The sequence below is a fragment of the Clytia hemisphaerica genome, unplaced genomic scaffold (assembly GCF_902728285.1).
Source record: "Clytia hemisphaerica strain Z4C2 unplaced genomic scaffold, Clytia hemisphaerica genome assembly, whole genome shotgun sequence".
NCBI lineage: Eukaryota > Metazoa > Cnidaria > Hydrozoa > Leptothecata > Clytiidae > Clytia > Clytia hemisphaerica.
Genome location: NW_027104318.1, coordinates 54864 through 77242, shown reverse-complemented (window position 1 = coordinate 77242; position 22379 = coordinate 54864). Strand labels below are relative to the sequence as shown.

Below are 22379 nucleotides of genomic sequence, written 5' to 3'. Positions count from 1 at the left end.
GTTTTATTTATATTTCCTTACAAGGTCATATACGAAACGTGTGGGATCTTCTACCCAGCCATCTTCCTGGTGAATTGAAGAAAACTTTCGAAGAAAAACTGGCATTCGCTCTTGGCGAACATAAAGACAAGTACCGTGGTTGTGATTACCGGATCTCCGTGATTTCTGTCTACTCTAGAATGAGGAGCAAATTCTCCACCGAAACTGAAGAACTCCTATATACCCTGAAAGAGATATGCCGCCTATCATATCTTCAATCCACAGACCGTTCCTCGAAAACTATTCTGAGGTTATATAACATGACGTTTTTACACTATTTACGATGCCTGGAGATATTTGGTGAAATCCCCAGAATTGGAAAAGTATATGGGAGCTACTATGATTCATTAGTCATCCATCTTCCCGAACACTACAGAATCATTGCATTGTCATCTTTGTACACAGAAAGTGAGGAAAGGATTTTCAATGGTCTTCGTGGTATAGGCAGAGACACTACAAACCGTCACAAGGAATCTGTCCGAGATATGGGTATTGTTAGGTACGCAATTTAAAAACTACACCATAATCATTAAACCTTTTCAACTTATGATAGATTGATTCGTTTTAAGAATTAAAAAAATACTCAGGGAATCAGATTAACTCGACTTACAATTTTACCCACTTTAATTTTTCTCAGTAGTAGGTTTGAGTTATAATCATCAACTGTCATTCTATTCACCTTTGTTTTAGATACCAAGCAGAAAAGAACTTCCAGCAGAAGTATTGTCACTCGAAATCCCATGTAGATTCAAAGTTTTCCAAATTCAACAAAGTTTTGCGTAAGTTATTTTAAAATTTCTATAAATCTTTTACACCCCTGTCTCTCATTAAGATAGATCGCGTTATTTCTTAGATGTTTTGGGGGTTTGTGCAAAAATATATGTTATAAAGGTCTTAAGAGCCATTTTTTTTAAAAGTCTTGAGGTTGTGATACCTCAACCTCTCAGATGTGGCTGAAATTTTCAACAAATGACCTCTTAGATGAGAAAATGAGATCCTGAAAATTTCAGCTTCATAACTAATCTAGTTCCAAAGATACGGCATGAGAAAGTTTTTGGTTTCGTGAAATTTTCTAAGTTTTTTGTCGCCTATTCACTTTGAAGGCAACTTTGAGATCACATAACTTTTTTTTGGGTTGCAGTAGAGTGCTAATTTTTTCAGGCCTGTTAAAAACCATAAAGGTGAACAGAAAAAAGTGAAATTGGTCAGCTGAAAGTTTTGCAAAAAAAAATTAGGACCCCCAGCAGAGCGCTTCAAAAACCGCGCGGCGAAGTTTGAAGGGGTCTTTTTTGTAAAATTTCTGAGGTCTGGTGAGATTTTGACCCTGGAAATCAATTGGAATTCAGAAAACTAATGATATTTATGATAGAAAGCCTAAAATGAGACTTTTAGAGGTCATTTTCAATTTCATAATGGCGCCCAAAGTTGCGTTCCCAGTGAAAAGTCCAAAAAATTCTCAAACTTGAGAGGCCTGTAACTTTTTGCAGCGACTATAAATTTTTTTGAAATTTTCAGCAAAGTTTCTTCATACCCTCTACTTTCATGGTGTAAAATATCTCAGTGGGCAAATGAATAGTCTTTGATGTATGAACCAAAGAAAACTGCTATAAAATTTGATCAAAACTAGTAAAATTTCAGTGGAAATCACAAAATGTGGATGTGAATACATTGAAACAAGAATTCAAAATGAAGTCTTTAACACTTTTTTTGAATTTGAACTATCAATTAGCTTCTATATGCTCTACATTTAATTCATTCATTCATTCATTGAAAGAAAAAAGCAGAAAAAATGTTGCAAAGAAAAAAATGTTGCAAAAAAAAAATGTTGCAATGAAAAAAAGGTAAGCAAAAATGTTGCCAGAGAAAAAAAGAAAAAGAAACGTTTCAAAAATTATAAATGAGGCAATTTTTCCTTTTCCTTTTCATTGTTTGTTTGAACACTGCGAGAGGAAGATGTTGAATGCCAAAAGGTTTTACAAAGATTGCTTTGTTTTTTCTAAGGAATGCGGAGGCTCTAAGCCATATCGTGCTGATGGCTAGGCTGCTGGCATCCACTAACGGATTCGTGCTCCTTATAGAGGATGCTTAATAAGCGATATTTCCTTTGTCCAGAGATTTGCCGCCTTAAGCCGATATACGGTTAAAGACATTTTTAGCTGGCGAGTGTCTACAAATATAACATTACGTAATGTTTAAATTTCCGTGAAGCACCAAATCATAGATTGGAAAATATATTTGGATTTTGAAAAAAAGTAGGCGGAAGGAAGTTTGCTTGTTTTTCTTCCTCCTTTCTTGTTTAATGTGGAGATTTTGTAAAAGATGAGAAATTAGATTTATTGAATTTAAGTGCCCTGATGTATCTTCTGTGTACACCAACAAAATTTTGCTTCATAAAACTACATTTTGATGCTTGAATTTGGACTTGTATGAGTGTATAATTTTTTACCACAATGGATTCGTTGATCACTTTGGCTCCAGATAATTGTTTTGTCAGTTCTACAGATATGTTGCAGATTATTTCAAGGTATTTTAGTTATGTATATACAGTACATTTTGGGGGTCGTATTGAATATTTCTGACATTACTTCTTTATGATTCTACAAAAGGGAGTGTAGCCTAAAGGGAGTGTTGTTGTTCCATCAACGAGGGCCTTTAAATGTTAAAACAAACAAAGAACTTTCCTTCAGCTTTAGCATTTCACTTTTTAATACTGTGTGGCCTTTGTATCTTTTCAGGTACTTAGTAGCTTCAATTCTTTGAAGAGATTGGAGTGTTTCTGGTTGTTTTCTTTCACTTTTGTGTTCATATTTGTATTTTTGAGTTTCGACCGAAGAGCTGATGAAAAGGTTGTGATAAATTTACAGACCAGATATCTTATAAAAGCAAAAGTCAAAATAAATCTACAGACTGTACATAATGCGCACATCAGATTGTTTTTTATCTTTTTTCTGTTTTGTTTTTCTGGTCTGGGATTCGAATTTCGAATGTAAACATTCGATTGAAAACGTTCGAAACGATCGTTTTTGCGCGCACATCAATGTCAATCAAATATCAAATTATTAACTCGCCAAGGTTTCCTTTGCGAACCGGAAAGCGGTTGGTAGATCATTAAGCAGACCTATACTACATGGGGTTTTGTAGAGGTCTGCGATTCAGACTAGCTGATGGCTTGTTTAAAGCCACTGAAATTGATCGAGAAATCGAAGTGAAATCAAACTTAATTAATGAAAAGTCAATGATTGAATCAAGAGCTCACAAGACAATCAAAACTGGCGATAAGATATGTGCATATCATAGGTATCAATTAGGTGTTTTATGGAAGTCACCTCAGCAATGTTTTCATCCGTTACACAAACAATCAGCTTCGAAAGATTGGAGAACCAAAAGCCCGAAAGGTTTAAGACCAGCAAGCATGACTGCATATCGAAACATTAATTCATCTTTTCCTTTGGAGTTTCCCATGTTTGGAAACTTGTGCCCCGAACATCGCAAGGATGCCAGTCGTGTCATTGAGAGTGAAGATGACGATCCTCAAGACCCAGATTATGTTATGCCAGTTACTTTTGAAGAATTTCACTCACTTGTTGAGGAAAACAAAGAGGACAAATCACCAAATAAGTTTAGAATATTAACGACACCAATCAATCAATTATCTGATTCGACTATTAGATATCAGAAAAGAAAATTTAACGAATACATCGATTCCTGTACAATGAAATATGCTAAAATGGTTGCACCAGGCCAAGAGAATGAATTTACAGGGTTATTTACCTCATATTCTCATGACGAAAATGAAAATTGTATACCAGATGATCTAAAGTTTTTACACAAGGCTTTTCTTGAAGCTGATTCCGAGAAACAAAAGACACTCATACTGGCAGCCATTCCAAAGGAAAGTTATTCAATCTCTGAAATCATGAAACTGTTTGAATGTACTCAGAACAGAGTACAGCAAGCTAGAAAATGGACTGAATCGTTTGGTGCACTCAACCTAAAACCAGAAAAACACTACACGAAAAATAAACTTAATGTCAGTTCTGCTGAACACTTTATAAACTTTCTTTTTGAGACAAATCTTATCCAAGATGTTGCATATGGTACCAACACACTCCAATTTTCTGATGGATCAAAACAGTTACTACCCAAAGCGATTCTTACATTATCAAGAGCACACACCATATCAGAGTACAAAGAACACTGTCGACATTTCGATTTTAAACCTTTGTCAGATAGCACTCTTTGGCAAATATTAAAGGCAATTAAACCAAGCCAACGTCATGCAATGGCTGGTCTTGACAACACTACCTCAGATGGTCTGAAAGGCTTTCAACTCCTAATCGAACAATTAAATAAGCTTGAAATTGACTCTAAAACAAAATCTGAGCTAAAAAAGGATCTAGAAGAATCCAAACGCTACCTCAAACTGAAGTATCCATTGCACTGTCAGGAGGAGAGTCCAATACCAACCCATTGTCTTTCCTTTGCTCTTTGTCATCCAACTGATGATGATTTTAAGCCAGAGCATGACCACGGGTTGCATACAGAGGTGTGTAGCGACTGCTTTCGCTTGATCCATGCCATGGACCAAATAAAAAATCATGCTGATAAGATAACAACTGAGGATATCAAAGATGAGGTTGTTTATGATGTAAATCAGGGTGTGAACCAAGTTTTATCATGGATGAAACATATTCTTCGAAGTGTAAAACAAGATGAGGCTAAACAATATCCTATGGAAAACATTTCTTTAGAAACAGCATTTTGGCTCAGTGATTGTTTTTGACAAAAACTACCAAACATGATTTAGTCAAGCATACTTACCTAACCTCAACAACAAGAAGTGATCAAGATATGCTCGAGACTTTATGTGTTGCTGAGCATGTGATTAAACAATTCAAGAAAGATTTTCCGCTTGTCAATAGTCTGTATCGTAAATCTGACAATGCTTCTTGCTATGCAGGTAATTCTGTATCAGAAATTGAATATGCCATTTGTAAAGCCAATGATATCAAACTTCTTCGTCATGATTACAATGAGCCACAAAAAGGCAAGGACCAAGCAGATAGAGACAGTGCTGTTGCCAAAAGATATTTGAATGCTTATGTTCACTCAGGAAATGATTGTCTATCTGGTATTGACATAAAAAAGGGGTATTACACCAGGGTGGCCCAAAAAACACCAAGGTTTCTGTTGTTGAAATTGAGAAACATAAATGTGAGATCACACATAGTAAAATCAAAGACATTCAATCCTTTCACTCAGTACGTTTTCATGAGCAAGGCATGATCTTTTGGCGCTATTTTGACTGTGGTGGTGGCAGGTATGAGCCATTTCATGATTTGAAATTTGTATCAGGATTGAGTGTGGTCAGTGAATTTTCGGATATTCAGAATGTATCTGCTTTTGTTCCCAAAAAGAGAGGTGATAGAGGATTGTGCAATTTGTTTTTCTGTTCTCATCCAGGTTGTATTGATAGTTTCCATAGTAATGAGGAGTTAGGTGTCCATGTTGAATCAAATAACCATCACTTTCATTCCACCAAATTGTCAAACATTGACTGTGTAAAAGTTCATTATGCCAAACTCATGCATGAAGCATCCCATACAATAACCTCCCAAAATCAGCCATCCAAGTCATTGCCACTTTCTGATTTAGTTAGAAACTGCCCATTGTATAAGGAGGTGAGCACACTTGGATGGGCTTTGCCAAAAAGATCAAACTTTCAAAAGAGGATTAAATGGAGGAAAGAAAACAACGCCAGAAGCAGTGGTGCTGAGAATGAGATCATTACGTGACGAGAACAACAAACGAGTCTTCACACCGGATCAATGGTTAACTAAAGAGCAGGTACTTTTTCTTCAACATTCTTTAAAACCTCTTTTCGTATTGACCAAATGGTAATGTATCAGATATTCTACCTGTTTTATAGTGCTTTGCTGTGTTTTTGTTATGAATGACGACAAGAAGAGGTCATTATGATTAAATCATTAAATTATATTAAATTTTTGAGTTTCCATAACTTCCCAATTTCAGGTAGCAAGCTCGTTCAGCCGCCTGGCTCATGGCAAACCGAAAGATCAATCCAAAAGCAATGATACAACATCCTCTGAACACCAACAAGACTCGATCGAACTTCAGGAAGACAATCAGTTGCATGAAGCTGTGGTTGAAACACTTGATTTGATCAAATCCCATTTTGAAATTTCTATAAATGACTTTGTTTGCTTAGCGTTAGAAAACAAGAAGCGAAAGGTTGGTCGATTGGAACATTTGATTGGTCAAGTGGTTGCTATGGATGACGATTCAGTAGAAATAAACTTTCTGTCTAAAACAGGAACTTACTACAGTTGGCCTGAAAGAGTGAGTCAATTTTGGATCTCCAGAGAAGAAGTTCATCTAAAATTAGAGGAACCGCAGCTGGATCGTAGACTTCATCTTATTTTCTCTGATTGTGATCTTGCTTCAATAGACGAATGTTGTGCCTAGAATTATTTCATGCTTAGCGAAATTTATGAAAGTGTATTCAGGGTGCTTGCTTCAACATTGTGTATGTAATACAAATATTTTAGTTACAATTTGATATCAAAATAGACAATGTAAAATGTTTCTATTTCAAAATTTTCGATAGGTATTATCTGGTTACTGAAATTTTTCTGGTTCTGAAACCAATTCTAAAGTCTAGTTGTTTGTTCACATTGCATTAAGATTTATGTCAGTTTTGAAAGAGGTTTTAGTTTTTTCTTCTTTGTTACAGTACTTTGTTCCATTTTTGCTATTCTTGAAATAAGGGAAAATACTGTAACGTTAAAAGAGTATTTTACTAAAATTTGTTAAAATCTTCAACTTCAGCATAGATTTTTCTCATTTTCAATACCCATAAGTATTGTATCATAATATATATTCAGAATTTAACTTTACTTTCTTATTATAAATTCGTAGAAATGTTGAAGACTTCATTTTTAAGGAGCCTTGTAAAGTTATTCACATCCACATTCCTTGATTTCCGCTGAAATTTTACTAGTTTTGATCAATTTTTTAAAGCAGTTTTCTTTGGTTCATACATCAAAGAGTATTCATTTCCCCACTGAGATATTTTGCACCATGAAAGTAGAGGGTATGAAGAAACTTTGCTGAAAATTTCAAAAAAATTTATAGTCGCTGCAAAAAGTTACAGGCCTCTCAAGAGAATTTTTTGGACTTTTCACTGGGAACGCAACTTTGGGCGCCATTATGAAATTGAAAATAACCTCTAAAAGTCTCATTTTAGGCTTTCTATCATAAATATCATTAGTTTTCTGAAATCCAATTGATTTCCAGGGTCAAAATCTCACCAGACCATCTCGCGCGGTTTTTGAAGCGCTCTGCTGGGGGTCCTAATTTTTTTTGCAAAACTTTCAGCTGACCAATTTCACTTTTTTCTGTTCACCTTTATGGTTTTTAACAGGCCTGAAAAAATTAGCACTCTACTGCAACCCAAAAAAAAAGTTATGTGATCTCAAAGTTGCCTTCAAAGTGAATAGGGGACAAAAAACTTAGAAAATTTCACGAAACCAAAAAATTTCTCAGGCCGTATCTTTGGGACTAGATTAGTTATGAAGCTGAAATTTTCAGGATCTCATTTTCTTATCTAAGAGGTCATCACGGCGATCTGCGGGGTTACAGCTTCCGCCCGAGCGCTCATTTTACGTTTTTTCGTACGCCCGATCATTACCGTAGATTTTTCCTTTTTTTTGGCCGGAAGAATCTCGGTCTGGCCAAAAGCTTGATTTATTTCTAAAATATAGTAATATATGTTTCGTTTTTAAGTAAACTTTGCATAATTTATACATTTTCTTTATTGTTATTCCAATTTTAAATAGGGGGATCTAAACCGGGATTGGTCGGGATCACGGGGATCTAAAATTATGCGCGCTCGGCCGACTAATTATTTTACCCGGTCCGTTCCGTTGCACAAAAAAAATCAAAATGGCTACCGAAGCGGTAGTGAAAGAGTTTGCTTGTACAGTAAAGTACATTAGAAAATGGATGGTGTGAATGCATTTAGAAATGAATATTATTTTGCTATTCATAAAAATTGAAGCCTCTAAGTAGGTACATATATAATATAGTCTTGCTCCTTTGTTTTTTTCAGCTGTTTTGACAATATTTACAATAATGAGCGATGAAAATGAGAGAAAAATAATTGATAAGTTTGTAACTGACTTGGATTCCAGAGTTGGTTGGCTTGTTTGTGTTGATGCTGGTAGACCTGTGAGGAATAATAGTAACTGGGTTAATAAGGATGGTTCTGTCATTCATGAGGGTTATCTAGCTGCTCGTATTTTAAGAGGAAAAGACAATATCTATAAAGTAATCTGCTCTATCGAGAAAAGTGCTTTAGGTGTTCCCCTCTATAAAACAGAAGCATTTAAACTACTTCAAGACACTACTTTTTCTCAAATAGCTGAGAAAAGCACTTCTGGACTTTCATCAACTCGGGTTTCAAATAAAATAATTGAGGCATTAGAAGTGGACACTGCCAAACATTGGCCTGGACCTAAGTTTTTTGGGTTTAGTCTTGCTGGTGTGAAAAGATTGCTCACAAAGAGCTTAGAAAATTCTGCAAGCAAAAGGGCAACTGCAGTGGCTGCAGCAGCAGATGCTGATAAAACAGTTAATGAAATAGCGTGTACTTTGAATGATTGGTCCTCTGATAATTGCCCCTGGATTGGTGCTCAATCTTTTGGGCATGTGGTCACAGGAGAATTTTCTGAAAATTTTACATGGTAATTCCATGTGGACTTCACCTCATCCTTGCCCACCATCGCTACCTTTGGAAGTTTTTTTTTGATATTGTTGTTGACCGAAAGCAAGAGGAAGTCATCTCTAACGCATTACGTCATATTGATTGTCACTACCTAGCATTTCAGATTGACGCATACTTTAAGAGGTAAATCTTATGTCTCTTGTCTACGTATGTTAGTCTTTTAGTTTTAAACTGGTAAAAGTAGCATGGCAAGCATTTATATGATATTGATATGATAATAAATTAATATTTAATGTAAAAATGTTTGTTTTTGTTCAGTAAGAAGAAACATTATGATGGTTCAGCCAAACTCAAAATGATTGGGGAAGATTGTAAGCAGTTAGAGATCAACATCGAAAAGTTCATTTGCTACTTTTTGAAAGAAGGAGAGAGTGTCGGTCAAAAAAGTTTTACAAAGATGAGAGAAGTGATATCACTTTACCGCATGTTTAGGGATATAGCTTTGGATATTAGGTCCACAACTGTTAATTGGGACAGAATCAATTGCTTCCAACAAAAAGTTGATAATTTTTTTTCCACATTTAAAAGATTTGCAAGGAGTCAGGCATCTGGAAAGAAACCATATCTTCACATTTTGAGGGAGCATATTTGTAAGATTATGAAGTTCTGGGCAGTGATTGGATTTGGTTATGGTTGCTTTAATTGTAATGGAAGTGAACATCTAAATAAAAGAGTAAAGACTTTGGAATTAAACAGTACAAATCTTGATGCAAATAGGTTCGCGACAGTGATGAGAAGAATGAGGCTCAAGCAATTACACTTTCCCGAGAGCATAGTGCATGAGGTTTCTTCAAAACTTCAGTGTTCCAGATGCCACCAATATGGACATAACAAGGGAAATAAAAATTGTCCACAGCACCCAAGTCAACCAGATCTGTCAGATTTTGAAGATGAGGCAGATGAGACAGAGTAGTACTGAACACCGCAAAGTGTTTTTTAAACTTTATTTTTAATTTTAGAGTGAAATTAATTTTCGATTTATTTATAGCTTTTTAAAAAACTCTTATAGGGTTGATTCTTGAAAAAGTTTTGTTCTAGAAGTTGTGAAAAATAATTAATTTATCGGTCTAAGACATTCAGTTTCGTTAAGTCTAATTATATTTTTATCTGGATGGGATCTTTGTAGGCAGCTTTGTTTTTTCAATGTGTAATTCTGTCATAGATTACCAGAGTTTTTCTATTAATTAGTTTACATTTCATGAAATTAGGAGTCAACTATTTATTTTTAACATATTTATTGATCCAGATTCATTCATATATTCATTTTCAGTCCTTTATTCATATCATTTCAAAATATAAATTAATTTATTCCAAGTAAGATTTATAGTTTTACAAGTTAGGTGTAAAGCAATAGTAATAGTAGTATAATTTTGATTTATTATTATTTATGATAATTTATTTCCAAAGAGAAACTTTCTATTATTTTGTACCGCAGACAAATTTTTACAATTTGCTTGAGGTATTTGAAACAGAAAGTTGTTCATAAATTTTTCTTAATATTTGTTATTGATAAGTAGTGAGTACAATAGGAGAAATATTTTACGTGTTCCAAAAATTTTCAGTATAATTTTTTCCAAGCATTCAGGCAAGGAAAATTCATATTGTAAATAATTTCTAACTCCTTAAGCCACTCCAAAAATCATTAAGATTTCGAGAAGGACAAAAGGATAGAAATTTATCTCTTAAAAAAAAAATTATTTAATTAAACTATTGAGAAAAGGTGAAGCATGACGCATGAAGCATGACGCTGCAGATCAAATCTGTGTTCTGACTGGACTCACCAACCTTTATGATTATAAGGGTACAGTCTGTTTATTGCAACGACTCTAGTTAAATTAAAAATCCTGTGTGTTATTGATCAGAAGGCCTATTAGAACATGATAACAATGATGATTTACAGTAGTTTAATATCTTAGAATCCTTTTTTCATTATAAACACACTGAATTTCATTGCTATACCACAATATATATTATGGCGATAATCACAAACGCCAAATTTTTTCACCGGTTGTATGTTAGACTCAAAGCAAAATTGACGCGAAATGGAGATTTGCTTCAATTTTGCTTTAAGTCGAACATATATACAACCGGTGAAAAAATTTGGCTGATTTGTGATTACTGCCTATTTAATCTGATACCATTAACAAATTCAATAATCTAGTAAACGATAACCTATGTTCAAGCCTTAAGTTATAAATGAAAAAGCCAAAGTTGGGAAAAATGATTTTGCTATCATTGTTTCTATAGACCTTTTTGCCAGGCGTGATTTCTTGTTGAATAATTTTAAAGTGCAATAATAAAACAATAATAAGAAAAAACAACCTAAAAAAACAAAAGGTCTATATTTTTTAATAAACTTAATCAATGATTATCTGAAATTTTCCCACCTGGTTAAGGAGTGAACAAGAAGAACTGAAAAAATATATATTCCACAACTACCGCTGCTTAACACTTTTTGTCTATATTTTCTAGTTTGCGACCTTGGGGTATTAAAAAATGAAGATATTGGTAGTTAAACTGTCAAATAAAAATCTCAAAATAGCCTATAAAAATGCTCATACTCTAATTATAAACATAATCTATATATCTGCCTCTGTAATAGCTAAATTTCTGGTAAAAAAACCACCAGAGTTGAAAACAACACAAGAGAACTTAATACACATCTCTCCATGGTTGGTGTCATTTCTATTATGTGTAAAGTTAACAGAAAAACCACGAAAAACTTTTAACTTGCTAACTGGAATATTTAACAACTTCCCATGGATGTAAATCATTCTCTTAAACCGCAACGGCTGATTGTTCACATTATTTTCAAAATTACGATCAACGTAGATCATGTTCCTTGAGCCTTCAACTTTTGTAAAACAATCGTCAGGGTGAATGTCTGTGATTTTAGAATGTTTACCTCGGACAACAATATAGTCATCAACATTCAGCCCATGATCAATCTTCACGCTGAGAAAGTTTCGCTCGTTTCGTGTTGAAATTTCAAAGCCAACCAGCCGTTGCTCGGGTGGGACTTTTGGATTAAATTGGAATAGTTCATCCAGTGGAATGCTTGCTTCCTCCAAATCATCACTGTCACTGGGAACAAATATTCTTATACTTTGATCCTCAGTAGACTCAGTTAAAGGGGGAAGCTTGCAGACCGGGATGACCAGATCGCCACGTTCCAAATCATTATCGTGGGGGAGGGTGACATACATGAGAGGACACACAAGGGAAAGATCCTTATGCTCGTTAAACCTCATGATTGATTCACTGCCAAAAACTTTCCATATTAGCCTCAAAGTACTGAGCTCACCTTCTTTGAAACAACCTTTTAAAAACTTGTTGATGAATTGACTGGCTTTTTAAAGTTTTAACAACGTCTAAGCTTGAAACACGAAAGTTATTCAACTCTTTAATCTTTGAGGTGACAGTCAATTCAAAATCTTTGCACGAATCAAGAAAAATTTGCTTGAAATCCATAGTTGTATAAGAATAAAATTCAAAACAATCGATCAAAAACCAAAAAAACACTTGCAAATACTAACGGCACAGTCCGATTCAGCATGTAAATGATCTGAAGTGTCATATTTTGGCCTAAATTGGCCCGAAAATACGGTTTTTGTAGAGGGTTGTAGTAGGATTAATGGTACCTTAAGGCTATGAATTATATTATATCGCCCGGGGTACGGGGTTCGGGAGACATTTAAAAGAAGGGGCGTTTATTAGATATAATCTTCATATGAGGGGTGGGGGCGTTAATTTCCCCTTCGAATAAACGCCCTATTTCCACGTAGGTCAACTTATGTTTTTTAGCTTCTAATGAAAATACGAAGATTCATTTGTCCGAATCCTTTATGGAGCTTCATTTGAAGCGAGTTGCTGATTATGTTGAGCTCAGTGAAGGTTCGTGGTGGAAGAGAGAGGCGGATTGGCTCATCTTTAACGACGGCGACCAACAGCCTGATTTTCGAACTGAAGGCCCAGCATTGATGAAATTCGAGAATCACACCATCTCAGATGTTCACAAAATGCTTCCATCATGTTGGGAAAGGTGCAAGCTTCGCAACATTGATGTCCATCTTAAATTGTTTCCAGGTATTTTTTTCCATTTTATTCAAACATTTTAGTCAAACTACCACTGCTCTGCTTTCTTTGTGTCTTCAAATATAATGAAGTAGCTGAGCCTTTTACCGATCAAATTTCAAGGGAATTTTTTTTCTATTTATCAGTTCCCTTAGAGATACCACCAGATGCTGAAATTGAACCAATCAAAGATGACGCGCCGTCTTCGTCAATATAAACGGAGTCAATTTCTCAACAAGGTAAACATTCACTTGACTTTCAAATTTTCTAATTATTTTCGTAGAGTTCTAATAAACTGTTTGATGATATTTGTTATTGTAAAAGCTTGAGTAGACAAAGGTGAATTTAAATAGCCAATGTAAGGTTGCTGTGCATTTATTATACTAATATGTGCTAAAAAGCTAAGGATGACCTACAATTCAAACTACGATTCATGAACCTATTATTGGCGTTATTTTTCGTTTTAGATGATGAACCAGAGCAAGAAATTGAACTGGCAATGGAGGAAGTTGTCCAACCACCACCTAAACGTAAGTAAAAATTTAATACTAATGTAAGCAAAAAGTTCGAACCAAAGAAATTGAAAAATGGTAAAAATGAAGAACCGAGCGGACAAAAATGTCTATAAAATGAAATCCTGGAAAAAGAAAATTAAAAAGACGTGGGTTGACTGGGACAAAAGCAAATTAAACGATATGCATCCCTATATCGAATAAAATCAGCCTAACTTCGTCCCTAAACAGGCCTCCTCAAGAAAAAGTAAAATTATTGCAAATTTCAATACTAATGATTGTTTTTCAATATTTTAGAGGATCATGATTTATCGCACATGGTCAATTCTAAAACAGCGAAGAGTTTGTATCACGTGTTTGGATTGACCAAACAAGTAAAAGATTTTGACCACCATCACAGTTTGTTTAAAGATTCAAACAACGAAAGATCAAAAGCAATATGCGATAATATGAAAATATTTTTTTGTGAGAAACTCCTTGATGTAAAATCAGAAACATCGAAGAAATTCAAGGAATGGGAAAAGTCATTCTTCGAACGTAACAATAGAGAGCCGTGGGCAGAGGACATGGGTGAAGATGAAAAGAAATTGAAAAATCGCTATACACATTCATCTAATCTTTAAAAACTTTGGTCAAGTAAATTATGAAACAAAGGAAAAATTATTCTAAAATAAATTTTATACTGCTAGGTACAGTTTTACTTTTTCTCTCCGAAAATACACAATTTACTTTTGAATTAAAAACATTTCATGCTTAAAATTCAAGATTTTCCATTTTTATTGTTCTTAATGTTTTAATCATCAATTGACCGTGATAATTCAAGAATCCTTTGAAAATTATTTTTAATTTATATTTTTGTTTGGATCTTATTAGATATATTTTTAAGTTCCAAATACTATATTAGTGATAAAACCAATCTGGTATTATTAAACTTTTGTAGTTCAAAATAATTTAAAGTTAAATATAATTTAAAGTTAAATATTTTGTTTCCGTAGTAATAGCTGAATGATTTAGTGTAATAATGAATCATTTATGAAAAATGTTCCAATATTTCATACATATTTTTTTTAAAGCTAGGATTTCTTACTAACTTTATTTATCATATTAGCTAAATTATTTATTGAAATGTTCTAATCTGACTAATTATTTTGTAAACTATATTACTAATTTTTTACTTACGATGTGTTCGCAAATCGTATTGTTTTCGTATTTTAATCGTATTAAATATGCTCTCAGCCTAATATACCCCTATGTCAAAGACCCACTGGGACCCCAGCCCCACTTGAAAATTAAGCAAAAATTCAGCCCCACTGGGATTTCATCCCCAATTGAAATTCCTTCCCAGCTGGCACACAACGTTGTTTCAACGTTTATCTAACGTTTACAACGTCCATATAACGTTAGATGAACGTCGAACCAACGTTGTGTGCCAGCTGGGTTGTTTAAAAAGTTCCACCGGGGCTGTGAGACAGGGTTGTCTTAATAATGGTTTGAGAAATCGCCTACAATTCATCAAACTATTGAAATTGGATAAATAAACTAAAAGACAGAACGAGAAAAGCTCTCCCTCCACTTAATTCTGTTCGATCTAAGCGAATGAATATAAATATATGCATAGGTTTTTTATTAAAATCTTAAGTATATATAGATTCTATCCTCCCGGAGGGAACCATTGCCACTGGAGAAATTATCGTCCCCAGTGGAAAGTTATACTCTTATACTTTGTCCACGCTGAAACACAAAATCGCTATTTTTCCATCCTCATTGAATTTTCTGACTTGAAATCAACGGATTAAAGGATTATGATTCGATCGATGTATAGGTTTTGACTAGGCTAATATTAAATTTCCAATTCTTTTAGAACGTGTATTATTTATTATAGTGTATTTATTAGACATTTTCAGGTCCAAAGAACTTCAATTACTTCAACATGCTATAAGCTTCGTAAATTTTATTCCCCTGTACAGAGTTGGTTGCACTTCAATTAAGGCAGAATTCAGTTTTTCAAGCTCAAATCTAATTTTATTTATATCAAATTTCAAAAACGTTCAACTGATACTTAGAATATAACCTGGAAACCAATAAACCCCTCCAAAAAACCCAGTGACATAAAGTAGAAGGGCTGAAATCCCATGATATAAGCCCATTATATTATCATTTCTGAAATTCAGTGGTCCCCCCAGCTTGTTTCTCTGGTATAGAAAGCTATTAATCAGGCTCATTATTATAGCATGGGCTTATAATGGAAATCCCATGATGTAAGCCCATTATAGTATTATTTCTCAAATTAAGTGGTTGGTCCCCCGCATGTTTCTCTGGTGTAAAAATCTATTAATCAGTCTCATTATTATAGCATGGGCTTATAAGGGAAATCCCATGATGTAAGCATGAAAAAACCAGTCATTATTGTATTTGTTAACTGTTTCCTTCAGCTTCGATTGATTTTTAGCGCTTTATTCAGGAAAATTAACCCCCTCCTAAAGAATTACTAAAGTGCAAATCTTCTGGTAAAACATCATGAGTGTCACATATTTAGCATTTATAGAAGATATGTAGACATTGTTTTAGAGTCTCTTTGTTCTCTCTGCTTAATGTTGATTGTTATTATTATTTTTATTATTAGCAGGACAACAATTCACTCTTTTCTCTTTCACACGATTTTACACAAAAAATGTGCTGAAATTTTTTGAATTTTTTTCGTTTGACCCTCCCCTCCCCCTTGTACGCAAGCATACGCTTTTGATAAGATATCCTCTCCCCCCTTAGTGCGTACGTACTATGTGGACAGTCTACAAGGCAATAAGTTAAATTATGCTAAAAACAAGCAAACCTGCGTTAGGGAAAGTTGGTTTTTTGAGCTTTCCTTAAGTTCTGTCGATCAAAATCCCCGCAAATTTCATTCTGTTCAATCTATTCATGATATTATACCACCCTAAAAAATTTTTTGCCAAAAGAAGATTGCTATTAAAAGTTAGAAGCTGAAAGCCCAGTTCCCCTAAAACCTCTCGCAGGCAAAAACGCGTCAGTTTACCTCCCAAACAATTTCATGCACAACGGTGGAGCGCACATTTTTCCGGGCCATTTCTGAGAAGTTTGAATTATGGGAATTAGGTGTATTGATCAAAATCAATACCGTGAAGTCGGGTAACTTGCATCAGTGGAGGCTAACTTGCATAGCCATTAAATGACTGACCAATCAAAGCATCAAAATTTCAAAACAAATTAACTACGCAGCTCCGCTCACAGCTCTACTGTGCCATTTTTGTTTTGATTTAACTTTGTATTTTAATGACCAGACAGGTCATTCATTTGAGGGCTATGTATGTTAGCCTCCACTGATGCAAGTTACCCAATCTCCACGCCACGGTAGCAAATTGTTGAAAAACAAATCGATAATCAATCAATAATTAAGATATTAGAATAGGCTTGATTACCTATCGATTATCGCAATCAATCTATTGATCTTGATAAGTCATTACTGTATATAATTGGAAAAAGCTTTAGATTGTGTCTTGCTAACTGTTTACCGACTAAATTGCCTTCTTCCTAATTCTTTATTAAACATAAAATAGAATAAGCCATGAAAAATTGTAAAGTGTAACAGTTATTTTTTTCTAACAGACCCGTTGCTTTTCTTGTATTTCATACCCTCCTAAAAGCACAAAAGTGGAGCTTTTTTATATATTTTACGTCGAGAATATCAGGGTGAAGTGAAAATTGGCCAACTTGTAAAAATACCCTCCAGGGCGAGTTTCAAAGATTTTAATAAAAATGCAGTTATTTTCTCTTTGGTTAACAGAGATGGGTGGCTTTTACTTTTATTAAGTCCTAATGCACAGTAAAAAGCGTCAAACTCCCAAAAGGGGCAATTCTCATGTTCTTATAAAGGTCAAGTATGTAAGTATGTAAGAATAGATTAGGAATATTTCACCTCTATTTTGGCAAGTTCTTAAAAATACTTGCCCCTCAGTCAAAGTACACTATTCTAATAAAAAATCGAGAAGTTAAAAATGTTAAAAATCAAGAAGTAAAGAAGAAGTACAAAATTCTGACAAAATTCTCAGTTAAAATCATTCGTCATCACTACTATCAGTACATAGTAGTGAGACTATTGAGTCATTGTCTGAAAAGTATTTAGTCGTATCATCCAAAGCCATTTTTTCCACAGGTGTGTTATTATCTATTTCCATGTCATCAAAAGCCATATTAATTATATGCAAAATTTTATTTAATGTCTTGTTTTCAATAACACCAATCATATTGACCAAAAATAATTTCGAATCAATCTTTTCTACATTGGCAATGATTCTTTCAATCTTTTCGTCGGTTAATCCAGTGGCAATACTAGGAGGCACACATAAACCAGTTGACATACTTTCCCTGTATCCTACAACCAAATCCTTCACCAATTGTCTCTGCTCAACAGTAACATTTCTGAGTTTTTTGGTTTGCTTGACTTCCCGACTTTCTGCAACCTGTTAAATAAAAAGGTGTGACAGATGAAATTCAAAAAATTCTTCTGGAACTGTAAAATCTCCATCTAGCAATGCTTTAGCGACTTTGTAAGTACCTACAAACTCACATTTTGAATAAATGTGATGTCAAAAATGCATTATGTGTACCAAGCAGTACAAAGTGAAGGGTAGTAGTCCTTTTTAAAAATCAGTTATTATTCATAGTATATATACTAGAGTAGCTGTTTGACCTCTTCTGATGTTCAGTGGGTTTTAGTCTCTAAAAAGCAGGGTAAATTGGACCAGCAAAAATACATTATGAAAAATTGAAAAACCAAGAAGTCTAAAAAAACTGAATTGAAAAATAGCCAGATAGCAATAAAATGATATACCTCATACAGGCCAATTGGACAATCACCACAATCACATTTTGAAGAACATATGATGCAACAGTTGTGCTTTAATTCAAGTGATGGAATGGTACAGTTATTCTCATTGAATTGAGTATAGAATTCTGTTCTCAAACATCTTGTACCGGCCATGTAGCTCTTGAGATTAACTGAAATGTTTCGCTTAGCATTGGGAAAAGTATACAGCACGGCATGACATTCGTTGGTAGTATTTCGTCCAGCTCTACCAATCTGTTGACAATAATCGACAACATCGTAGGACGGCCCATAGTGGATGACATAACGGACATTTTTTACATTAACTCCACATTCCAGTGCACTTGTACAAATCACTATCCTGATTATCGCATTGTCAAATCTGAGAGATTTTAAAATCTCATTTTTACAAGATGGAGGAGCTTCGGCATGAAACATGGCCACTATTTCTCCTGGGTTAGCATATTTTTCAGCGAAAAATGATAACAGGACACTGTAAAGCTGACCACACAATTCCATTGATCTGGTATATATTAAAACCTTGAAATTGCTTTCAAGCCCAACTAGCCATCTTAGACAAGCATAATCCTCTTTTTCTTTAATCTTTATAATGTTTAATTTAATGTTTGGACGATCACTGCAAGCAGAAACAATTTTCAGATGTTTCGAAAGTTCCACGCTAGGACGAGTTCCGTTAGGTCAGCATTGACAGTGGCACTAACGGCTGCTCCCCTAAAAATTAAAATGAAATCAAATTATGACTTTTATTTTCATTCAAACAGTAAAAAGACTCACAGAGTGATTCATGCAAGTTCCTGCTATCAGCTTAGCCTTAATAGTTAGCCTATTAGAGATAACATCAGAGAAAAAATGTCATAAATTCATCTGGCAGTGACATCATTGGGGCTTTAATTAAATACTAAAAATCTCTATTTTCCTTAATGATAGATCTATTTATGTGACTAGTGTAGTCTGGTATAGGGTAGGTGGAACCAACATCATTAACATAAGAGGAACGACACAAATCAATTATGAAGGGTTACTAAAGAACACTCACCAGGTAACTTTATGAACCTCGTCGACAACCAAGCAAAACAAATTTTTCCTAGCAAATGTTGACTTCAGAAATTTTTGGGCTGTGCTGTTTTGAAGCCAGTTTTCTGGAGTACCAAATATCATGTTACAGCTCTTAATGTTTTCTTCCTGAATCGTACAAGCCTTTAAGTTGAGTGGTGAGTTATTGGCTTCATGAATTTGGTCCTTAATCAATGCCACCAGAGGTGAAACCACAATGACAAAGGGAGAAGGTGCAATATCAAGGTTTTTGGTAAGAACAGGTAGTATTTGAAAAATTAAACTTTTTCCAAATGATGTTGGTAAAACACATAATGTATCTTTCCCACGTATAATATTGTACACAGCATCAAATTGTTTCGGTTTCATTGAGAAATCAAAGGATTCCATGATCTTTTCAACTGCATTTTTGATGTATTTTTTCTTTAAATTTTCCATTTTTACATTTTCCGACTTGTTTCTCTCCTCTTTTCGCCAATCTGATTTGTTTTTGTTGACAAACGGCGCTCAAATTCAATAATTAGACCGCGGTTGTTTTCACTAAAATAAATTAGCGAGTAATCGCCTAATAATGTTTTCTTCGGTCGAATAACCACAGCAATTAATATAATTTCACGAGTTGACGCATGCGTCGACAGAAAACTGTCGAGGGGTTCCCTCTGACGTCCTATCGCAGCGCCATCATTCAAATCAGAAAGCGAAGATAGTATACGGCAGACTTTCTGACTAGACTTTCCCATAATTATGGCTCAGAGCTGTTCGTTGATTGTTCCCACTTCTTAGATTTTAACATAACATTTATATTTTAAAAATATAGAATAAAGTGATATCCCATTTAATATCATGTTATAGTTTTATCTGAAAAAGCTAATTAAAATTCAGAAAACGCGTGTCAAACTAAAAATCAAAAACATTCAAACTGAGCGAGAAATCATTTTCACCCACTTAACGCGACAAGGACAAAAGTTGAAAACCAATAAAACAAAACAGTGACAAACCTTAAAACCAACAACAATAACAAAATAAAACCAAAGAACCAAAAAGTAACAACCCACAAATAAACAATCTTACGATAGACAAACAATAAATATAAATCTACAAATTTAGCGTAGAGAAAACCGGTAAGTGAATTTAAGAAAGTTGAGAAATAAATGGAGTGCGGATAGAAGAAGACCAAAGTCTGGCATCAGGTGTGGCCATGAGTAAGCTTGCCCTGCTACTCTAGAGTCACCCGTCATCTAACCAAAGGTTAGAGAGTGATGATAAAGCACAATCTAGAAAAGTAAAGATTTAGAAAGAAAGACGCATAATCGAAAAGTTTGAAAAGTTGGCCCAGAGCCCGGTTCGGCGTGCCGTATCCGAGTGGCCATACGGTAGAAAAAGAAGAAGGAAATGAGGACTTCAAACAAAAAACACACAAATTTATATCAATACGTGTGAACTTGTTTAACCTAAATTTTACTAATGTGAGTCGCTAATTCACATATCTTGCAAACAAGTGGAGCCCTACCAACCACTAGACTTTCTATTAAATTTAAACGAGACATTCACAATTTTCAAACTAAAAATGTTTAAAATAAAACGACAAATCCGATCGGTAGGTAACGATAGGTAACGATAAGTAACGACAAGTAACGGTAGGTAACGATGAAGTAACGATCGGTAACGATGAAGTAACGCAAGTAACGAGGGGTAACGAAAAAGTAACGAATTGACGATATGGGGAAAAAGCTGAAAATGGTGGCCCTGAGGTGTCAAACTATCAAAATTTGTAAATTTCTGCGCCAGAGCCAGATCTAATGGTTCCGGTGATTTTGGGAGAACTTAACGAATTTGGTTATCTATTCAAAATGATTGTACAGCAGGATCTGATCGTTCTGGTGAATATGACTGTGGAGAATCCTTTTTATTGTAAATTGATGTTTGTGAATAAACTGAAAGATTTGACGGCTTGGTGAATCAATGGTGTTGGTTAATGCAATGATGGAATCAATGGTGCTGGTCAATGGAATAATGGAGTCAATGGTGTTGGTCAATGCAATGATGGAATCAATGGTGCTGGTCAATACAATGATGGAATCAATGGTGCTGGTCAATGCAATGATGGAATCAATGGTGCTGCTCAATGCAATGATGGAATAAATGGTGCTGGTCAATACAATAATGGAATCAATGGCGCTGGTCAATGCAATGATGGAATCAATTGTGCTGGTCAATGCAATGATGGAATCAATGGTGCTGGTCAATACAATGATGGAATCAATGGTGCTGGTCAAAACAATGATGGAATCAATGGTGCTGGTCAATGCAATGATGGAACCAATGGTGCTGGTGAATGAAATGATGGAATCAATGGTGCTGTTCAATATAATGATGGAATCAATGCACGGCCATTTACACAGAACAAAATCGCGACATTCATTGTTTACCTTTTTCGGCTGCCGTAAGAATAAAATTGCTGCTTTTTGACAGGCGGGCTAGGAGGCCAATTTTCACCATACCCTCGTTTTGGCTCTAAAAATAACTATTCGTTCACCAAAACCCTTAAAGTATATATATTTTCTCAATCCAGAGAGAATAGTCTTTCTTTTGGTAGTACGTTTTCCATTATTTGGCTTCTTTTTTAACGTGGATTTTACAATAGTCAACTCAGTCATTTTTTCATAAAAACTGCTATCTTCTAGGCTGCACAGTTTCTTGCCACCGGTTTATTCTAAAAAGATGATTATATTTTTGAAAAGGGGATTCATTAAGCTTTCCAAAAAGTATAAATATGTTATGTTTTACTTTTTTTTTCAAAGAGTAATTTTGAAAATTCGAGATCATACTCTTCTCTAGGCTGCTGGCATTCACTAACGGATTCGTGCTCCTTATAGAGGATGCTTAATAAGCTATATTTCCTTTGTCCAGAGATTTGCCGCCCTTAGCCGATATACGGCTAAAGACATGTTTAGCTGGCGAGTGTCTACAAATATAACATTACGTAATGTTTAAATTTTCTGTGAGGCACCAAATCATAGATTGGAAAATATAT

The 22379-nt window shown here is 34.6% G+C and overlaps 1 protein-coding gene across 1 annotated transcript; it reads right to left on the bottom strand.

Annotated features, from left to right (window-relative positions):
• Positions 1-17292: 17292 nt before the first annotated feature.
• Positions 17293-19816, bottom strand: LOC136817597 (ATP-dependent DNA helicase Q1-like). The gene is made up of 3 exons (XM_067073923.1): positions 19329-19816; positions 18278-19003; positions 17293-17906 (listed from the first exon to the last, which is right to left on the bottom strand). Exons 2-3 carry the CDS (start codon positions 18788-18790, stop codon positions 17502-17504), a joined length of 918 nt encoding a protein of 305 aa, XP_066930024.1. The 5' UTR covers positions 18791-19003; positions 19329-19816; the 3' UTR covers positions 17293-17501.
• Positions 19817-22379: the final 2563 nt, after the last annotated feature.

Excerpts from the sequence above, each read along its gene's own strand:
- LOC136817597 (XM_067073923.1), bottom strand. The coding sequence starts at position 18,790 with ATGGAATTGTGTGGTCAGCTTTACAGTGTCCTGTTATCATTTTTCGCT. Across the intron at positions 17,907-18,277 it reads GTCCAATTGGCCTGTATGAG|GTTGCAGAAAGTCGGGAAGT; the intron begins GTATATCATTTT and ends TTTATTTAACAG.